The following is a 19,906-nucleotide window of genomic DNA, read 5'->3' as shown; positions in this document are numbered from 1 at the left end:
GGGCTATATAGATAAAGCTTGGGCAGAGACCAAACATTCTCAGATAAACCTTGTCTAGACATGTGTTATATTCCATGAGCTAGTTGCATATATAATTTGTCAGTAGGTTATTTGGTTAATATGGTTCCCTCTGGTTTTTAAAACTAGCTAGGCATTATTTATCTCTCGCATTGTCTAACCCCTCCATCATGGTTTTCCCAGTTAAAGTGCCCCATTTTTCCCCTTTCTCCTTTAATAATACCCTTCTCCTATGGTCCTACCTCTCTTGAGCTCCTTCTTTCCCTTTATCCTATAGGTTCCTTGTATACCCTTCCCTCCCCCTCCCTTAAACTAACCCAATTTTATCCATATCTCCCTTATTAAAGCCTGTTTCCTACTGTTCTTATCTTTCAGGTTCTTTCTTTTCCTTTACCTTCATTTCCTTTCCATTATCCTGGTTCCTGTAGTTATGTCTGGATACATACTCACTTATCAGGGTTTGGTTCTAGGATCCACATATGAGGGAGAACGTATGTCGATTTTTTTTCTGAGTCTGTGTTACTTCACTTAGTATAACAGTTTCTAGTTCCATCCATTTACCTGCAAATTTCATGATTTCATCTTTCTTTACTGCTGAGTAAAACTCCATCATATAAATGAACCACATTTTCATTATTCCCTCGTCAACTGAGGGACACTTAGGTTGCTTCCATTTCTTAGCTATTGTGAAAAAAGCAGCAACAAACATGGATGTACAAGTGTCTCTGCAATAGGATGAGTTCTTTGGTTATATGCCAAGGAATGGTATAACTGGGTCAAATGGTAGGTTCATTTGTAGTTTTTTTTTTTTTTTTGGTCTTTTTGAGACAGAGTCTCCCTGTAGCCCCAGCTGTCCTGGAACTTACTATGTAGACCCAGCTGGCCTTGAACTCACAGAGATCTGCCTGCCTCTGCCTCCCGAGTGCTGGGATTAAAGGCGTGTGCCACCACACCCGGCAATTTGTAGTTTTTTAGGAGTTCACCACACTGCTTTCCATAGGAGTTGAACAAGTTTGCAGCCCCACCAGCAGTGGGTGAGTGTTCCCCTTTCCCCACATCCTCTCCAGCATTTGGTATCATTTGTTCTCTTGATCTTAGCCAGTTTGACTGGGGTAAGATGAAATCTTAAAGTGGTTTTAATTTTCATTTCTCTAATTATTAGTGATGTTGAACATCTTTTAAGATGCTTCTTAGCCATCTTTACTTCTTCTTTTGAGAACTCTCTGTTCAGCTCCTTAGCCCATCTTTTAATTGGGTTACTTCCTCTTGATTCTCTGTTTTTAGCATTTGTTATATATTCTGGATGTTAAACCTCTGTCGGATATGTCACTGGTGAAGATTTTCTCCCATTCTGTGGGTTTTCTCTTCACTTCCCTGGTTGTCTCCTTTGATGTACAGAAGCTTTTTAGTTTAATGAGGTCCCATTTGTTGATTCCTGACCTTGTTTCCTGAGCAGTTGATGTCTGGTTTAGAAAATCCTTTCCTACACCTATGTCTTGTAGGTTTTTGCCAATGTTTTCTTCTAACAGTCTCAGAGTTTTGGGCTTTACATTGAGGTCTTTGATCCATTTGGAATTGATTTTTGTGCAAGGTGAAAGATAGGGGTTTAGTTTCATTCTTCTACAGGTGGAGATCCAGTTTTGCCAGCACTGTTTGCTGAACATGCTGTCTTTCCCCCAGTGAATGTTCTCTAAATAAGAATGTTTAAACAAGAGAAGTTTCCTTCTGTGTGAAGGGACGCTCTAACTTTTCTGTACTAGGTTGGCACTTGGTACCATGTAAGGGTTGGTGGTTTTCTAAAGCTTAAAAATTATTTTTAATCCGGGCGTGGTGTCTCGCATGCCTTCTGTGAGTTCAAGGCCAGCCTGGTCTACATAGGGTGTTCCAGACTGGCTGGGGATACATAGTGAGAACTTGTCTCAAAACAAAACAAAAATTCTTTTTGAAAAAGGGTCTCATCATGTAGCCTAGGCTAGCCTTGAATTCACTATGTGGCTGAGACTATCCTTGAATACCTGCTCTTCCTGCCTCCCCCGACCCAGTGCTGGAATTATAGGTGTGTGTTACCATGCCCAGTTAGGACTGGAGTTCTGAGGAAGAGAGCACAGGAAGGTTCTGGGTAGCTAGATCCTGTGGGTGGTTCTGGCAGTTTGCCTCAAATTGCAAACATTCAAGAGCTTTCCAGAGTCAGAAATGATTTGTGTGTATTCGGCAAACCCTGCTGACTGAGGTCACCGTCAGGCACAGCATTAGATTGCATCAGTCCATGCTGTGGAGGGGAAGAGTGCAGGTCATGGGTTCCTGGGGACAGGTGAGTCTGTGGCCTCAGGAGGGAATTAACAAGTGAGTCTTCTTGGGCCTTCACAGAGAAGGGAGTGTCCACAACTCTAACACCTCTATTCTTTCTTAAGGCATTTTGTTTCTGTTTGGAGGCTTCAGACTTGAAGTTGGTCAGGCTAAGGAGCTCTGAAGGACACCCGCTTCAGAATAGCACATGAAAAGAATCATAAGAAAGCTCCACTTCGCCCTCCTTCTGGCCTATGAGGCCAGGGACAACATCAGGAGCCTCTGTTGGCAACACTACCTGCGTCTGCGTCTGCCATAGTCAGTGCAGATAGGGAGGCAACGACACTGAGCTGTAGCTTCTGAGCACCAGTTCCTTGTGTTTATCCCGGTGGTGAAGGAGAAGGGGACTTAGAAAGATGGGGACTGGAAAGATGGGGGCTGGAAAAGCATGTCCTCCATCTCCTTGTTAAGGGAGTCCAGCACCATCCCTGTGTGTTTTCCATGTACTTTATGCTGCCAAAGTGAACTCTGTATCTTCGGACTCTAGAAGAGAGCCTGGTGGAACAGGGAGCATGCAGGCTCGGGGTCTGCGTCTTTAGCTGCCCTGCCTAAGGCTAAAGAAGACAGAAAATTTGAGTCCCAATAGTCTCTCCTGGGTAAACATGGACTTAGTTCCTTCAAGAAATTTTTTTTTGCTTTGAAATAATTATAGAGTCACATAGCCTTCAGCACTTTGGAAAATATCATCACCCTCTCTTGTCCTTTAAGTTTTCTACTTAGAAGACTACTGCTAGCCTTACTGAAAATTTCTTATAAACGATAGGTTTCTTTTATCCTGATGGCTTTGGACGCCTCTGTGTTTATTTTTTGACAGCTTGATTGTACACGGTGATCTAACGTTATTTGTATTTATCTTGTTGGAATTCCTTGACCTTCCTGTGACTGCATATTTGTCTTCAGATATAAGTTTTTCCCTGCTATTCTTTCATTCTTTCTTTTGGTCCATTTTTTTAGTCTTTTTGAGACAGAGTCTCTCTGTACCCCTAGCTGGCCTGGAACTCACTATGTAGACCAGGCTGGTCTTGAACTCACAGGGGTCCCCCTGCATCTGCCTCCCAGGTGCTGGGATTAAAGGCATGTGCCACCATGCCTGGCTCTCTTTTTAAAGATTTATTTATTTTCATTTTTGTGTGTATGTGTGTGTGCTTGTATGAATTTATGTGCACCAGGTATGTGCAGGAGCCCACAAGTACCAGGAGAAGGAATCAGATCCCTGGAGCAAATGGTTGTGAGCCACCACATAGGTGCTGGGAACTGAACCTGGGTGGTCTGCAAGAGGAGCCAGTGCTCTGAACTACTGAGCCACCTCTCCAGCTCCTAGCATAGGCTTTTACTCTGGTACTTACTCATGAGGAAGTATAAGGACTCAATAATCAAAGCAGCTGCTAAGAGCTTATTGGGCTTAATATCATCAATATGTGTGGCCCTCCTATTTGTAGTAAGAAGGGGCCATGGAGGGCAGAGAGGGCAGAGTGGAAGGAAGACGCAGGGCAGTCAGGACTTTTGACTTCTAGTCTCGGGCCACAGTTGGCTAGGAAAGTACACAAGTCTTTTGCTTTTTCTGACTTCAGTTTCCCCTACTAGGATGAAGATGGAGTCGCCCCATACTTTTTTCACCAGAAAGGTTCATCAAGTATAAGGTGAGTCCTCAGTGCCACCGCTCATACCCACACTTCAGCCGGGATGATGTCTTGGACTGTACTAGTGCTATGACTAGGCCAGTAATGATTCAACACTAAGTGTCCGCACACACCCTGGGAGAACGTAGCAGTAATAATGGGCTGCATGGGACATCACAAGCTCGTAAAACAGTATTAAGTGGAGGTAATTCACACATAGGATCATTAACCTCTGACTCATTTCAAAGATGAGTATCAGTGCTACCCTCAGAGGCTCCCCCTGGTCTGTATGAGACTTCTTCCTGACAATAGGAAAAAGTGGCTTCAGAGGAACACACAGGTGCACCAGTGCATGTCCTGTGTCAGCTTGGGTCCTCTGAATACCTCTCCTCCCTCCTCTGTAGGGGAAGCAGAGAGAAGAGAGGTCCCACTCACCAGCTCACATCTTTGACTTTGAGGAATGGTGTCTTTAGTCTGGCCATTGCAAGGAGAAGAATGTACATATTAGCTCTCCTTCTGTCCCAGTGCAGTGCCACACCACACATACAGGAACTGCTCTGGGAGGCAAGTCTCTGCCAAACCCTAAAAGCCCAAGCCATTCCATCTAGCAGAGGTAAAGCACTCCCCCTACCTCCTTAGCCTCTAGTCCAGGGACATAGTCATACTATTGAGAGACAGGCCAAGTTGCCCTGTAGCCCTAGACATGTCCTCCCCCAGTAGGACACAGGATCTGTGTGTGTATGTGTGTGTGGGGGGGTGTTTCTACAGGTTGTCAACCCGCAAGGATGCCACCTCCACTAGAAACTAACTTACTTGGTGGGAGAAACTAGGCCCTGGTAGTTCCTGCTAGGTCCCACAATGTGCCAGGTCCTTCCTAGACTTTGGTTCCCAGTGCTGCAGAATCCTGGGGTACCTGAGAACACTGTTCAGCCAGAATCTTCTCAGAGATTGTTTTTTTTGTGGGGGAAGAACAGAAAGGAAGATGGATAAAGAACATTTGGTGCCAGTATGTCTCACAACTGTAATCTCAGCACTTGGAGGGGAGGTAGGAGAACCACCGCAAGTCTGAAGCCAGTTAGTACTACGTAGTGAGACCTTTTAAAAACAAAACAAAAACAAAAACAAAACAAACTTCACACATGAAAAAAAAATCAGTGTCTTGTGATTTTAGTAATAGGATGGGTGATAAGAAAATGTCACAGGAGAAATGTAGTTCCAGATAAAGCAGGGCAAAGGGTGCCACAAAAGACAAATTGGGAATGAATAAATGAGATTCACCCCTGACCAGCTAGCTGTCTGAAGTCTACAAAATCTCCTGGGCTTTAAGACCTGTTCTAGCTACTCAGTGACCAGGGGTGCTGGCGAAGAAGAAGCAGGCAGACTGCAGGCCCAGTAGAACCAACAGCTATATATTCCCCAAAGAAGCTAGAGACCCACAGTTCCAGCCCCACTGGCGGCCACCCTAGCACCCAAGCAAAAAGCAGGCTTTCCCCCTGGTTAACTGCTCCCATTAATTACTTTTGGGGGATAATTTGTCTTTCTAATTAACTAAGACAGTGATTAAAATCAATTCCCTCATAGAATTCCTTCAGTTTAGAGCCTGAGGAGGTGCCAAGGAACTTTTCTTAGCTCCCGCTTGTACACAGATAAATGCCACTTAAAGAGCAGCTTTGGGAGAAACATCCAGGGGGAGAAACTCCCGCTGTCCAGGAGGAACTGGGAGACAGAGTCCATCAATCTGCCTGTTTGTCAGTTTCAGAGTTTGGCATTTCTGAAAATGGTAGGCAGCTGTCAAACTGCCCACCCCAAACTGCTACTAATCAGAAGGAAAAGGATGCTGAACTTCAGTCATTGCCCAGGAACAGCCAGAAGAGGGTCCTGGCTCTGGAGAAGCCCCGGGTCAGCCCCTCCGCACTTGCGTTTGGATGTACTTCTCTCACTCCAGAGATCTGAGGCCCGAGTCCTGGAAACATGACGGGGCAACACAAGCTGGACTTGCTTCCTGCCTCAGAAAAGTGAGCAGATGCTGCCTCAGAGGGAGTCGTGGGGAAGTGCTTATAGAGGGAGGGATTGCAATTAGATTGAGAAAAGCTACCACACTGACCTTTCCATGTTCTTGACTCTGTTCCTGGATGTGTTCCCTAAATGGAAAGGGAAAATAGGTTAAGGATGTGAGGAGCCATGAGAGGGTCAAGGAATGGGGCCTGGTAGGCTGAGTTGCTGTGGTCTGTCCCACTTCGCCTCCTGCTGTTGGGAGGCCTGAGAACCAGACTCTCAGGTGGTGAGCTGGAGCAGACCTGGGTACAAAGGGTCCTCTGCTTCCCAGGGCCACGATCAGTGTGGGGCCTTTGTGAATCTCAACGGCAGTTGACTCTCTCTGCAGGACATGTAGATGGAACAAAGAGCAAGTGCTTTGGAGTTCCTCAGGGCCAGGTGGGAAGCTTTGCCACCCCAAATGTAGTTGATGAAACAAAAGTCATGAAAGACCCACCACGGACGGACGGGAGCTCACTTAACTGCAGCTTTACCTTCCAGGTGCTGCTGGCATTCCTGGCCACCTTGTAGGACAAGGGTGAAGACAGTGAACCTTTGCTTTCCTGTGCCTATTCTGTAGGTCAAAACCAATATTTAAACCAAAGTCAAGTTAAGGATGATATTAAAAACTAAATGAGGCCGGGCATGGTAGCACATACCTTTGATCCCAGCACTTCAGAGGCAGATGGATTTCTTTTTTTTTTTTTTTCCCAGCTGTCCTGGAACTCAGTTTGTAGACCAGGCTGGCCTTGAACTCACAGAGATCCACCTGCCTCTGCCACCCAAGTGCTGGGACTACAGGCGTGCGCCACCATGCCCGGCTTTTTTTTTTAATTTAAAAAATTTTATTATTTTTGTTTTATGTGTATGCGTGTATTGCCTGCATGTAGGTAAGTGCACCCGTGTCGTGCAATGCCCTCGGAGGGCAGAAGAGGCTGTTGGGTCACCTGGAACTGGAGTTACGGACAGTTGTTAGCTGCCATGTGGGTGCTGGGATTCAAACCCAGGCCTTCTGCAAGAACAACCAATGTTCTTAACCACTGAGCCATCTCTCCAGCCCCCGGCAGATGGATTTCTGAGTTTGAGTCTATCCTGCTCTACATAGCAAGTTCCAGGCCAGCCAGGGCTACACAGTGGAATTCTGTCTCAAAAAATAAAAACCAACCAACCAAACAAACAAACCACTACCATCAACAACAAAAAACTAAATGGAGAGGTTACAGAGATGGCTCAGCAGTTAAGAGCACATAGTGCTCTTACAGAGGACCCGAGTTTGGTTCCTAGCACCCTTATCAGGTGGCTTACAACCTCTCCTAACTCCAGCTACAAAGGATCTGATACCTCTGGTCTCCATGGGCATCTGCACTATAATGGGCATACCCCGACACAGACAGATACATAATTTAAAATTAAAAAAAAAATCTTTAAAAAACAGAATAAAATAAAGTAAAAAAGCTGGTAAGTGGGGTGTAAATTATATCCAAAACTCCAATCCTCTGGTCTTTGATTTCTTATTCCTATTTTTCTCCCCTTAAACTTCATTGTATATATTATATTTATGTCACTTGCTTCAAGTTACTTCTGGAAAAATGTGTTTAAAATTGCCTCTCTTTGGAGAAATAATAAAAAAAAATTGTTTTAAGGATTTCATAATGAGGATGTGTTTATCCAAGAATGCAAAGATAGTCTGAAATATTCAAATTAATAAATAATGCAGCATATGAAGAGAGCCCATGCCCAAAATTACCACACACACACACACACACACACACACATACACACACACACGTACAAAAAAAAAGACTCCAAAATAAATTATGATGTTAAAGTAAAAATGCTATGTATTTGCACAAAGGTGAAGATTCTTTGTTTCTAGGATCAAAATCAGGGTCTGTGCATGCTAGGTAAATGCTCTGACCTGAGCTAAAACTGCAGCCCAAGGGCTTCATATGTGCATGAAATCCTAGAAATTGCCTTTTTTTTTTTTTTATTGTTGTTGTTCTTTTTTTCTTTTTCTTTTTTCAGAGCTGAGGACTGAACCCAGGACCTTCTAGGCAGGCGCTCTACCAATGAGCTAAATCCCCAACCCATGAAGTCCTAGAAGGACACACTGCTTACAATGTTTTTGTAATGAGTGTTCAGAGGCTAGGGAACAGAAGTTTGAGGAGGGAAGAGACTTTCATTGTCTATCTTTTAAAATTTTGAACATAAATCTATTAAGCAGAAGTACCCTTCCTGACACATACTCAGATTTTTAGACTAGGGATGAGGAAAGATCAGTGTCAGAGGTTGAATACTGCAGCCATCTGGATGTGGTCTGTGATTAAGTTAGTCCTCTGGATGAAAGGGGGACCTGCAAGCTTTGTTTTTCCTCATAGTTAAGCTTAGCAAAGATACTATGGCTTTTTTTTTTTTAAACTTTTTGAGACAGGTCTCCATGTAGTCCCAGCTGACCTGAACTCACTATGTAGACCAAGCTGGCCTTGAACTCACAGAGATCCTCCAGCCTCTGCCTCCCGAGTGTTGGGACTAAAGGTGTGCGCCACCACACCTGGCTTTAACTTAAAAAAATTTTTTTATTTATTTTTATTTTATGTGCATATGTGTATCGCCTGCATGTAGGTAAGTGCACCTGTGTTGTGCAATGCCCAAGAAGGTCAGAAGAGGCTGTCAGATCCCCTGGGACTGGAATTACAGACAGTTGTTAGCTGCCATGTGGGTGCTGGTATTTGAACCTGGGTCTTCTGCAAGAACCACCAGTGTTCTTAACCACTGAGCCATCTCTCCAGCCCCGATACTGTGGCTTTTAACGAGCCTGGGCTCACTTTTTATTTTTATTTAATTAACTAATTTATTTTTTGTGGTGAGGATTGAATCCAGGGCCTTGTGTCTGCTAGGTAAGCACTCTGCCACTGAGCCACATACCTAACTGGGGTATGCATGGTTCTAACCCTGGAAAAGAAGGAAAAGTCAAACAAGCATTTGGAAGATGGCAGCTATTTAAAGCTACAGTACCCCTCCCCATCCATTGCAATCTGTAGGTTCATTCCCAGGCCAGAGCTATAATGACAGCCTGGCCAGCAGGTCGGGAGCATCTGCAGGTTTTATCTAGGCCAGGACAACCCACAGGCAGCTCCTGGCTTAGGCCGCAGTGAATGCCTCAGCAAGGTGAGCAAACCACAGGTGACACACAGAAAGCACAGGAAGACAGAAGGTACAGGACTACAGACACTAAGAATGACGTGACTAAGGGCCGTGCTGCTCTTACAGCTTAGAACGGACAGGAAACAGGCTTGGGTGGGTTGTTGACTGACTAAAGTAGTCACAGACTTCACTGGGAACCCTCTGCTGCCCTGTGGTTTAGTAGGATGCCCTACCTGGGCTTCCATTCTTGTTTCCTTCTATGCAGAGAACTGAGGGACAGCTGCTGCACATGTATCATCATGTCTGTGGAGAAGACACAGGGCTATGGGTGAGGCTTCCATCATGTACCCAGCACAGCACCTTTCTGGGCTAGAAAACTAGACCTGTCACCTAGCCTGGCTGGCTGGATCATACCAGCCTTGCCTGCCATCTTGTGGCTAAATGTCACCTCTGCATTTACTGATAGGTAAGGACAGGGTCCTCTAGCCCTGGAAAAGCAATTAAGCTGGCCTCATGCTCTCACCTAGCAATAAATACAATTCAGTTTTGGACTGAGGTGCATTTATGACTCACCAAGGCCTAGAGACTACAACAGAAGAGCAGCGCCTGTGGGAGAGACCTGTTCTCTGAGTCACACAGGCATGTTCTTAGGTAGAAGACCCAGCAGGGACCTAGATCATGTTAGACCAGGAAATTCCTTTGTACAACCTGACTCCCCTGGAAGACCTTGGTACATCCCATCTTGATCAAGCCCCTAAGATGGATTAGGAAAAACCCTACTCAGAATGGAGCAGGGTATGTGCTCTGTCACAGTCAACTGATTCTGGAAAACTATTCTAGTATAAGTTTATCCCAACAACAAACAGATCTCATACAGTGACTGGAAATCCTATGGGGAAAAGAGGACACAAAATTGACAGTTGGGCCAAACTGGGTTGGAATATGGGCCACAATGCTCATTCTGGTAAGACTGTGGAGACTTTATACAATCTCTTTGAGATTCAATTTCTTCATCTGCAAGAGGGCAGCATTATGGTGAGGATTAAGCAGGTAATTCTTAGCACAGAGTAAACATCTAAAAAATGGTTACCAGTTTTAGGGTCATTTTCTTACTTAATTTGGGACCATAACAACTTTCCCACTAGTTGGAGGAAAGTTGTTCTATATTAATTAAAATGTTCCAGATCCCTCATCCACAACCCACACTTTGCTATCTACCCTGCTTTTCCACACCCTCCCATCTTGTGGAACAACACAGTAAATTGAGCACTTCTGTCTTCCAACTACCAAAAGCCTACATGACCGCCATTTCTTTAAAGGTGACATTCCCAGTCAAAGTCACCAAAGCCCCCCTCTGCAGGCACCGGGGTAGAAACAGTACCATCCACATGCAGGACCTTCACTCCAGGAGCGGGCGTTGGTCAGGAGGCTGCTGCTCCCACTGCCACCTCCACTGCTGCTCCCCTGAAATAACACAGCAGAGTCTTGAGGTTGGCGCATGATGGAGTACACATTGCTTTGAGAGCCCTAGGTCATCTGAGGGAGGATGTCCCTGGAGAGGTGTAGGAGAACACAGTGCCTGGAAGTCTACCTCAGTACCTAGGAAGATATACCCTATTCTCCACATAGGCCAGCCAGGCCAAGATGGCAGAGACTGGTGATATGTCCACATGTTCTGATCTGGCTACTTTGTGACTACATTTCTAAGAGAGCTGCTTGTCAAAGGGCCTCTGTGAGGAAGGCTGTCTGCACACAGCAAGCATAAATACCAGGAAGCTACACATGGGGTCATGCTATGATGCTCAGGTTGGCCTTGAACTTCTGGGCCCAAACGGCTCCCTGCCTTAGCCTCCTGGGTAGCTGAGAATACAGGCCCATGGCCACTGTGCCTGGCTGTACTCAGCAGAGTTTTGCTTTAAGGATTCTTGTGACAAGACCACCTGGACTCCTCTTGCCACTTAACTTTAATGGCCCTGGGTTCTCACAAAAGGGATAAACTGCTATCTGCAAATGTATAGAATGGATTATGTGCGGGGCAGGCATGTCCTGCCACATGCCTACAAAGTGCTCTCTTTTTTGAGACAGTCTCACTCTGTTATATAAACTGGTCTAGAACTTGAGACAGTCCTCCTCCTCACTCTCAAGTGCTGGGGTAACAGGTGTGACTGACCATGCCTCATGAGGTTTTCTTGCTAAACTTTGGAGTTGGCTTTGGCTTTAACACTTACTCCTGAATTGACTGGACAAATTACTGAACTCTGAGCCTCCACACCCTCATTTGTAAGAAGAAAGCGGTAACATTACTAATATCTCAGGGTGTAAATTTTGAGTTTGTACTTCTGAGGGATTTGGGAAGAAAGGCTAAATCCTTCCCTATGCTGGAGACATCCACTCACCTACCTCCAGTATGTGGGATTTTTGCCATATGGAAGAAGGTAGATGGGCTCAAACTTGAGCCCCTCCTGCCTCAGTCTCTCAAGTGCTGGGATGTGCCCTAATACAGACCTGTGCCCTAATGCTTATTTTGACCATGTTTAAGTGCACAGGTTATTGGTATTGTGTAATCATACCACTGCCCTTACCACCCCCTCAGTCCTATCATGCCCCAGCTCACCTGGTTTCTGATGGCTTTCTGTAGGAGCTCCTTTCTTTTGCTCATAGGCATCTGTCAGGGAGAGAAGAGCAGTGAGGTATGCTGGTAGACCATAACATGTGTACAGATGTTTACAAATGACTTGATGCCTTGGATCATATCCCTCAGAAACCCAGGGCAGTGACAGCTTGAGGATGGGCACAAATGAGGGTCTAGATGATCTTTGGCAGTTCAGGTCACCCAAAGGGAGGTACAACCTAAACCCAGTGGAGAGAGGTACTGTGATTTCACCCGAGGCCACAAACATTCTAAGACTTCTCTTTAAGTGTCTTTGTACTCTACAACACAAATGTTTCAGTCTAGAAAAATGTCTTTACTCTTTGGAAGTAAAGACTATTGTATTATTATGATACAATGGTTTAAGTTCATAGATTAAGGGCCTAAGTCTGGGCTGGAGAGATGGCACAGCCATTAAAGGCTAAGGCTAACAACCAAAATGTCAAAGAGCCTAAGTCAGCCAGGCATAGCGGCAGCACTCAGGAGGCAGAAGCAGATGGATCTCTGAGAGTTAGAGTTCCAGGCCGGCCAGGGTTACATAGTGAGACCCTATCTCAGAAAACATAAAACAAAAGAGCCTAAGTCAAACAAAAATAAGAATGTAAGCCTAGGGGAGAAAAACCGAATTTCACCCTACTTAAAAGCAAAACATGCACGCCTTTAATCCTAGCACTTGGGAGATGGAAGCCAGCCTGGTCTATACAATGAGTTCCAAGCCACCCTGTGGCTACAGGGAGATCCCTTCTCAAAACAAAAACAAAAACAAAAACAAAAACAACCAAACAAACAAACACAGGCAGGGGCTGGGGATGTGGCTCAGTTGGTAGAGGGCTTGCCTATCAGGCTTGAAGGCCTGGTTCAATCCCCAGTATGGCATAAAATGAGGTATGGTAGCCATGCCTGTAATCTTAGCACTCAAGAAGTGGAGGAAGAAGGGTCATAAGTTCAAGGTCAGCTCTGACTGCATAGTAAGTCCAAGGCCAGCCTGGGCTACACGAAACCTGTTTCAAAAAACAAAAAAGAAAAGGGACAAAGGGACGTGTGTATTGTACCAACTCTTGGCCCTCTCTACATAAGAGCCAGGGAGAAGGGGACTGCTGAGACTTTGGGGCCAATGCTAGGACAATTCCATCAAGTCCCTTCTGCTTTGCAGAGGACTCTTTTATTTCTGATCTTCCAACTCTGAAGTCCCCATAAAAAAGTGACATAGGTCAGCTGGGCATGGTGGCAAACGCCTTTAATCCCAGCACTCCGGGGGGGAGAGGCATGCGGATCTCTGCGAGTTCGAGGCCAGCCTGGTCTACATAGTGAGTTCCAGGACAGCTGGGGCTACAGGGAGACCCTGTCTCAAAAAGACCAAAAAAAAAAAAAAAGTGACATAGTGGCTGGGTGTGCTAGTGCACACCTTTAATTTTAATCCCAGCACTTGGGGAGGCAGAGGCAGGATGATCTCCATGAGTTCCAGGTCAGCCAGGGCTGCATAATGAGTAGTTAGACCATGTCTTAAAAAAAAAAATGTGACACAGCATAGAAGGAACAGTCTGAGGGTGGCTTGATGCTCAGCCACTTAGATCTAGAACTGTGATAAAATATTCTGTCCCTGAATGCAAATGAGATTACATTAAACCAGCTAGAACTAAAACCTGAGACTGCGGGAGGTGCTCACCAAAACCTACTTCCTTTGTCTATAGAACAAGTTTATAGAACAACACACTTTCCTGCCCCACAAGATTCTTATCAAGTCTACAGGCTTCTGTGGAGTCCTGATGTGGCTGCCTTTTGGCTTGTCCACAGAGAATGCTTTCATTCTGACCTTGCTGGGGCCGGGGATGGGGCATCCTCTGGGGCTTGTCCCACCACTCTGTGCTTTTGCTTCTCTGTGGCTGGACACAATGTAACTTCTTTGCTTAGAAAACCCTCAATTACCTGAAACCAGATCACAGAGATGGCTGAAAACCAAAAAGCAGATGTAGAATTGTCAATATCAGGAGGTTGGGAAAGGAAATCTTGGCTGCCAGAAATTCTAGAATCAATCTTTCTTTAAATAGACTCAATGCAGTTCTGTACTGAACCCTTCAGGAAGATGTCATCCTGAAATTGAATAGGGTTTAGATATATATAAAATACAGGTTTTGCCTCCAGAAACTACTGCTCCTGACCTAGCAGCAGCAGGCCACAGGCTCCAAGTGCTCTGACAATCTAAGACTGCATGCAGAAAGAACACACTGATGGAGGAGGTGGGATTCACAATGGCTATCAGTTTTCTATGTTAAGATACAATGAGCCATCCAAATACTGCATCTGAATTCTTGACCACAAAGTTTAAAGGAGCCTAAAAATGAAACAGAAAGGATTTGGACTAATATTCAGCTGTACAAGTGTCTGCCCACTTTATCAGACTATAAGCCCCTCAGAGGCACAGAGAGGATCCGACTTTCTTTTATACCCCAAGGCCCAGCCCAATATCTGAAGCATACTGACACTTAAATTACTTTTGTGGGAAGAAAAGATGGGCATAAAACACGGTGAATGGGTAGATGCTTAACAACTGACATTCTGGGGAATGAAAAATCCTCCTTTGTGACTGATTTGCAAGCCAGGCGTGGTGGCGCACGCCTTTAGTCCCAGCACTCGGGAGGCAGAGGCAGGCGGATCTCTGTGAGTTCAAGGCCAGCCTGATCTACATAGTGAGTTCCAGGTCAGCTGGGGCTGCAGGGAGACCCTGTCTCAAAAAGACCAAAAAAAAAAAAAAAGGGTTGAAAGTCAGTTCAGCCAGCTCCAGCTCACCACTGCACATAAGACAGGCATGACTCAAAGTGGGACTTGATGGGAAACATGGCACAAAGCTTAAAAGCAAATTAAATTCCTCAAAAAAGCTGAATAGAGAATTATCTGTACATCAATGTTCACTGCAGGATTGTTCATAACAGCCAAAAAGGAGAAAATGCCAAACAGATTAAACCGATGAATGCAGAAATAAAATGTAATATATCTATAGAATGGAATATTATTCAAAAGAAATAAAGTTCTGAGCAGTACTATAACATGGGTGAGCCTTGAAAACATGCCAAAGCCAGGCATGGGAGCATGTGACTGTAATTCCAGCACCTAGGTGGCTGAGGCAGGAGGATGAAAACTCTAGGCCAGGCTGGACTGCAAAGCAAGACTCTGTCTCTACAAATAAGCAAATAAACAATTTTACACTATGCAGAATAAGCCAGACACGGAAGGACAAATATCAGGTCTGATATGAAATATCCAGCCTAAACAAATCCATAGCAACGGACAGCAAGTTAGACATTACTAGGCCATAATGTGTGCTCAAACTAGACCTTACTCTCCCATTCCCACCTTCTGTTCCCGTAAGACTCCGTCTCAAGAATGTCCTAGGCATAGAAACAGAATGTCACTACAAGTCAGCTTGACAGTTTCTAGAAAAGACCTATGTCTGTCTCTTACTAGCTGTGTAACCCTGGACAAGTCACATCTCACTTAGTCCGAATGTATATTTCTTCACTTCTGAGGAAATGATAACAATAAATACATATTCCCACAGGAAGTTCATACGGAGTAAATAAAACACTGTAAATAGTGTCAGATGATGGTGGTATTGGGGAGATGTTAACATTTAAAAACTCTGAAATCACAGGCACCAACCACTGAGAGCAGTCCAGCTAGAAACATCTGGCATAGGGTTGGTGAGATGGCTCAGTGGGCAAAGGTGCTTGCCACCCAAACTGACGACCCGAGTTCCATCCTGGGGACCCATATGATGCAAGGACAGAACTTGTGAAAGCTGCCCTCTGACCTCCACATGCACAGTGGTATGGATACACACATAAATAAATAAATAATAAACAAACAAACAAATAAATGCAATGAAAAGAAATGTAAAGAAACATCTGTCAGAGTCATACTCTGAGTGCTTGTTGAATGCTAGCCCTAAGCACTGTGACTGTAGCTATTTTGACTCCTTTATTAATGCCAACTTCCTCAGAATTAGCCCTTTTGATTTTCAGTTCCAAACAAGATAAACACACAGGCCTATTGACTTAAGTGTATACTTTTTCCCCTTTTAAAAATGTTTATTATTTAAAAAAAGAAAAATACTTATTATTTTTGTGTGTGTATTATGACTGCATATATGTAAGTGCACCCATGTCATACAGTGCATATGGAGGTCAGAATAGGGTGTTGGATTCCCTGGAACTGGAGTTACCTATGGTTGTTAGCCACCATATGGGTGTTGAGAATCAAACCTGGGTTTTCTGCAAGAGCAGCTAATGCTCTTAATTGCTGAGCCATCTCTCCAACCCCCCTTTTTTCCTTTTGTTTGGCATTCACTAGGCCTTGGGTTCAATTCCCAGTACCACAAGAAAAAGAAAAGAAATTCATTCAGCTCATGGTTTTGACCCAAGGCCAAGGAGCTGTATCCGATGATGGCCTTTTTGCTGGTAGAGTCCTGAGACAATGCAGGTCATCACACGGCAAAATACAGAGAGAGCATGTGTATGACAGACTGTGTATGTGAATACTTTCAATGGCTTTTTAGCTAATTTACAGAGTTGTAGAATTCACACTAGAATCTATTTTGGAACATTTCTTTTTATTTTTTAATTCTTCAAATTATTTTTATTTACTCTTTTTATTTTATGTGTATGAGTGTTTTGTCTGCATATACGTAAGTGCACTCGTGTTGTGCAATGCCTGAAGAGACCAGAAGAGGGTGTCAGATCCCCTGAAACTGGAGTTATGGACAGTTATTTGCAGCCATGTGGGTACTGGGAACTGAACCCAGGTCTTCTGCAAGAGCAGCCAGCACTCTTAACTGCTGAGCTATCGCTCCTGTTTTGGAATACTTCATCACCCTAAAAGAACCACATGCCACTTGCAGCCATGCCTTGCTCCTGCCTCACCCCTGAGCAGCCTCTAATCTACTTTGTTTCATATATATGCCTTTTCTAAAGACTTCATACTAGAATCATACAATCCGTGGCCTTTTATATTTGTCTTTCCTCACATAGCATGTTTTTGAGGTCCAGTACTTTATTCTATTGCTAATTAGTGTTCTACTGTATGCACATAACAAATTCTGCTTATTCACTTATATTTAAACTGTTTCTCTTTTGTCACTATTATGAATAACACTGTCATGAATGTATACGTACAAGTTTTTGGGTAGATCTGCTTTCATTTCTCCTGAATATACACCTACAAGTAAAATTGCTAGGCCACATGTTAATTCTATGTTTAACACTTAAAGAATTTTATAATATATGAATTATATTGTAATAAGGCCATTAAGGAGGAAGGGGAAAAGAGAAAAAAGAAAAATTCTTAAAAATGTTGGTGTTTGCTGTGTGTGGTAATGCATGCCTTTAATTGAAGCACTTAGGAGGCAGAGGCAGGCAGATCTCTGTGAGATCAAGGCCAGCCTGGTTTACACAGCAAGTTCCAGGCCAGCCTAAGGCTACATAGCGAAGCCCTGTCTCAAAAAAACAAAACAAAACCAAAAAAGCCAGGTGTGGTGGTACACACCTTTAATCCCAGTACTTGGGAGGCAGAAGCAGGTGGATCTCTGTGAGTTCTAGGCTAGCTGGGCTACAGGAGACCCTGTCTCAATAAACAAACAAACAAACAAAAACCCCAAATGCTGGTGGTCATTTGGAGTAGCTCTGTGTTCTTTAAATCCTTAGAATAAAAAGGTATTTTTCTAATTAGAAATAATCACTTTATTTTTTAAAATTTTTATTTACTTTTAGTTTATGTGTATGAGTATTTTGCCTGTATGTATGTAAGTACACTAAGTGCATGCAATGTCCGTGGAGGTCAGAAGACGGTGTCAGGCCCCCTGGAACTGAAGTTATAGATGGTTGCTAGCCATCATGCAGGTATTGGGAACTGAATCTGTCCTCTGTAAAAGCAATCAGTGCTCTTAACCACTGAGTCATCTCTCCAGCCCAATAACTTTATTTTAAAAAATAGCTCAAACTTAAAATTGTATTGGGAAACACAGTGATGTCATTGGAAACGCCTGAAAAGCACAGATACGATCCCTCTGCAGCTCCTATTTGACAAACTGGAGAGGCATATGGGATCGTAGGAGTGACACATGTTACATAGTCCACCCAGCTGCTGGATAGCCCCTGTTAAAAACTCAACTGGGCTGGTGGTGCACACCTGTAGTCCCAGCACTTGGGAGGCAGAGGCAGGCGGATCTCTGTGAGTTGAAGGCCAGCCTGGTCTACTTAGTGAGTTCCAGGCTAGCTGGGGCTACAAGAAAACCCTGTCTTAAAAAATGCCAAATTGCTGGGCGTGGTGGTACACACCTTTAATTCCAGTATTTGGGAGGTGTTGGATCTCTGTGTGTTGGAGGCCAGCCTGGTCTACATAGTGAGTTCCAGGCCAGCTGGGGCTTCAGGGAGGCCCTGTCTCAAAAAGACCAAAAAAAAATAAAAAAATAAAAAAAAAGGGCCAAATAATAATAAGATAATAAGTGTGCACCACCACACCTGTTCAGCAAGTATTCTATCAACTGAGCTACAGTCCTGACCCAACAAAGAGAACCTTAAAGTTTGAGGATAACAAATATCCTCAAAAGGCAGGGAGCACATAAAGCAGGGAGAGCAGTTAAAAGGCAGGGAGCACATAAAGCAGGGAGAGCAGTTAAAGGAAAGTGTTGATTCCCAGTTCAAACTGGTGCCCTCTCCCTCCCCCAAAAATATAGAATTAATTAAAAAAAAAAATCTTAGGACCTAAAAAAAAAGAATTGGGATGTGGGTCAGTGGAAGAGTGTCTGCCTGGGATATACAGGTCCCTGGCCCAGGTGCAATCACTAGCACCAGCAAAAACAATAAAAAAGGTAAAGGATGTGAATAAACATTTCTCCAAAGATATGCAAACTGCCAACAAGCAGATGAAAAGGTACATAAAATCATTAACTATCAAAAATGCAAATCAATAGCCAAGCATGGTGGTGCATGCCTTTAATCCCAGCCCTTGAAGGGAGTCAGAGGCAGGCTATGTAGTGAGTTCCAGGCCAGCTGTGGCTACAGGAAGGTCTCAAAAACACCAAAAAAAAAAAAAAAAAACTCTGCAAAGAGCTCTCCTTGATTTACAGCTTTGCAAGAGCCTCATAAGTAAGCGCTAAACTCTTTTTCAACCAGTATGACAATGATGTCACTGTTCTAATGTCTCAGGAATCCTGTGCTGAGGGCAGGAGTCATCAAACTGAATGTGCAATGGAAGCTATTCAGTAAGATTTGGCCAGAGTCCACCTGAAATCAGAACCCCATGCAGTGTTGCTTGCACTAAAGAGGGCAGCCAGATCCTGCTGCTCACCAGAAAGAAAACTCCATGTTGACAACCACATTGGGTTCTCAACTGTGGGATGTAATGTGGATGCTAGACTGTTATGTAATTTTACACACCAATAGTGTTTGGATTCCAGATTTGCATTTGACAGACCACTTCCTGTATCATGTCTTGTATCTCTAATTGGAAACAAGACCCAGATACCAACACAACGGTATGGCCAGAGACCATATGGTGTGAGGTTGCTTACTGCTGGCTATGATGCTATGAGTCCTCACATTTTCCAAACCTGCCCATATGCTAACTATTTTAACTGCAGTTATGTCCACTAGAGCTCATTTTCAACCATCTTGTACTTACTTGGAGAAACATATGTCTAAATTTATGGACTGCAATTTAAATAACTGGTTAAACATGGTCTGTGTGCCTTGAGAGGGACACGTTCTGCAGAGCAAAACATAACAACAAAGAATGCTTCCACTGGAACTGTTGGTAAACACTGGGAGTTTACAGAAAGACCACAGACAAAGGCAGAGACACATCCTGCTGATGAACCAGTGGAACATGAATAAAACCAGCCACTGCATATGTTAACATGGAAGAATGCTGACTCAGAAGATACATAGTGGCGGATGGATACGTTTTAGGAGTCAGTCCACGTGGGGGTTTTTCCCAACCAACTTCACTGAAACATACAGTGGAGTTCTTGAGAGTCTAAATAATCATTTTTTAAAAAATTTATTATTATTATTATTATTATTACTATTACTATTTTGGTCTT

General features: G+C 44.0%; 1 protein-coding gene and 1 pseudogene across 1 annotated transcript in view; one reads left to right on the top strand and one right to left on the bottom strand.

Moving 5' to 3' along the window:
- Dbf4b (DBF4 zinc finger B) overlaps positions 1-18,425 on the bottom strand; it is a 24,885-nt gene extending 6,460 nt beyond the window's left edge. The window contains 10 exon segments of the mRNA XM_017799402.1: positions 4,419-4,464; positions 6,088-6,124; positions 7,359-7,365; positions 9,395-9,464; positions 10,543-10,565; positions 10,567-10,625; positions 11,776-11,815; positions 13,539-13,728; positions 17,922-17,991; positions 18,324-18,425. Of these exon segments, the coding sequence (XP_017654891.1) occupies positions 4,419-4,464; positions 6,088-6,124; positions 7,359-7,365; positions 9,395-9,464; positions 10,543-10,565; positions 10,567-10,625; positions 11,776-11,815; positions 13,539-13,728; positions 17,922-17,991; positions 18,324-18,425 (644 nt within the window).
- A 160-nt stretch (positions 18,426-18,585) lies between these two features.
- Positions 18,586-19,697, top strand: LOC103738429 (annotated as a pseudogene).
- The last annotated feature ends 209 nt before the right edge of the window (positions 19,698-19,906 follow it).

This window comes from Nannospalax galili, unplaced genomic scaffold, assembly GCF_000622305.1.
Source record: "Nannospalax galili isolate Female #2095 unplaced genomic scaffold, S.galili_v1.0 scaffold95, whole genome shotgun sequence".
Classification (NCBI taxonomy): Eukaryota; Metazoa; Chordata; class Mammalia; order Rodentia; family Spalacidae; genus Nannospalax; species Nannospalax galili.
The sequence above is the reverse complement of the archived record's forward strand: the minus strand, read 5'-3'. Positions and strand labels throughout refer to the sequence as shown.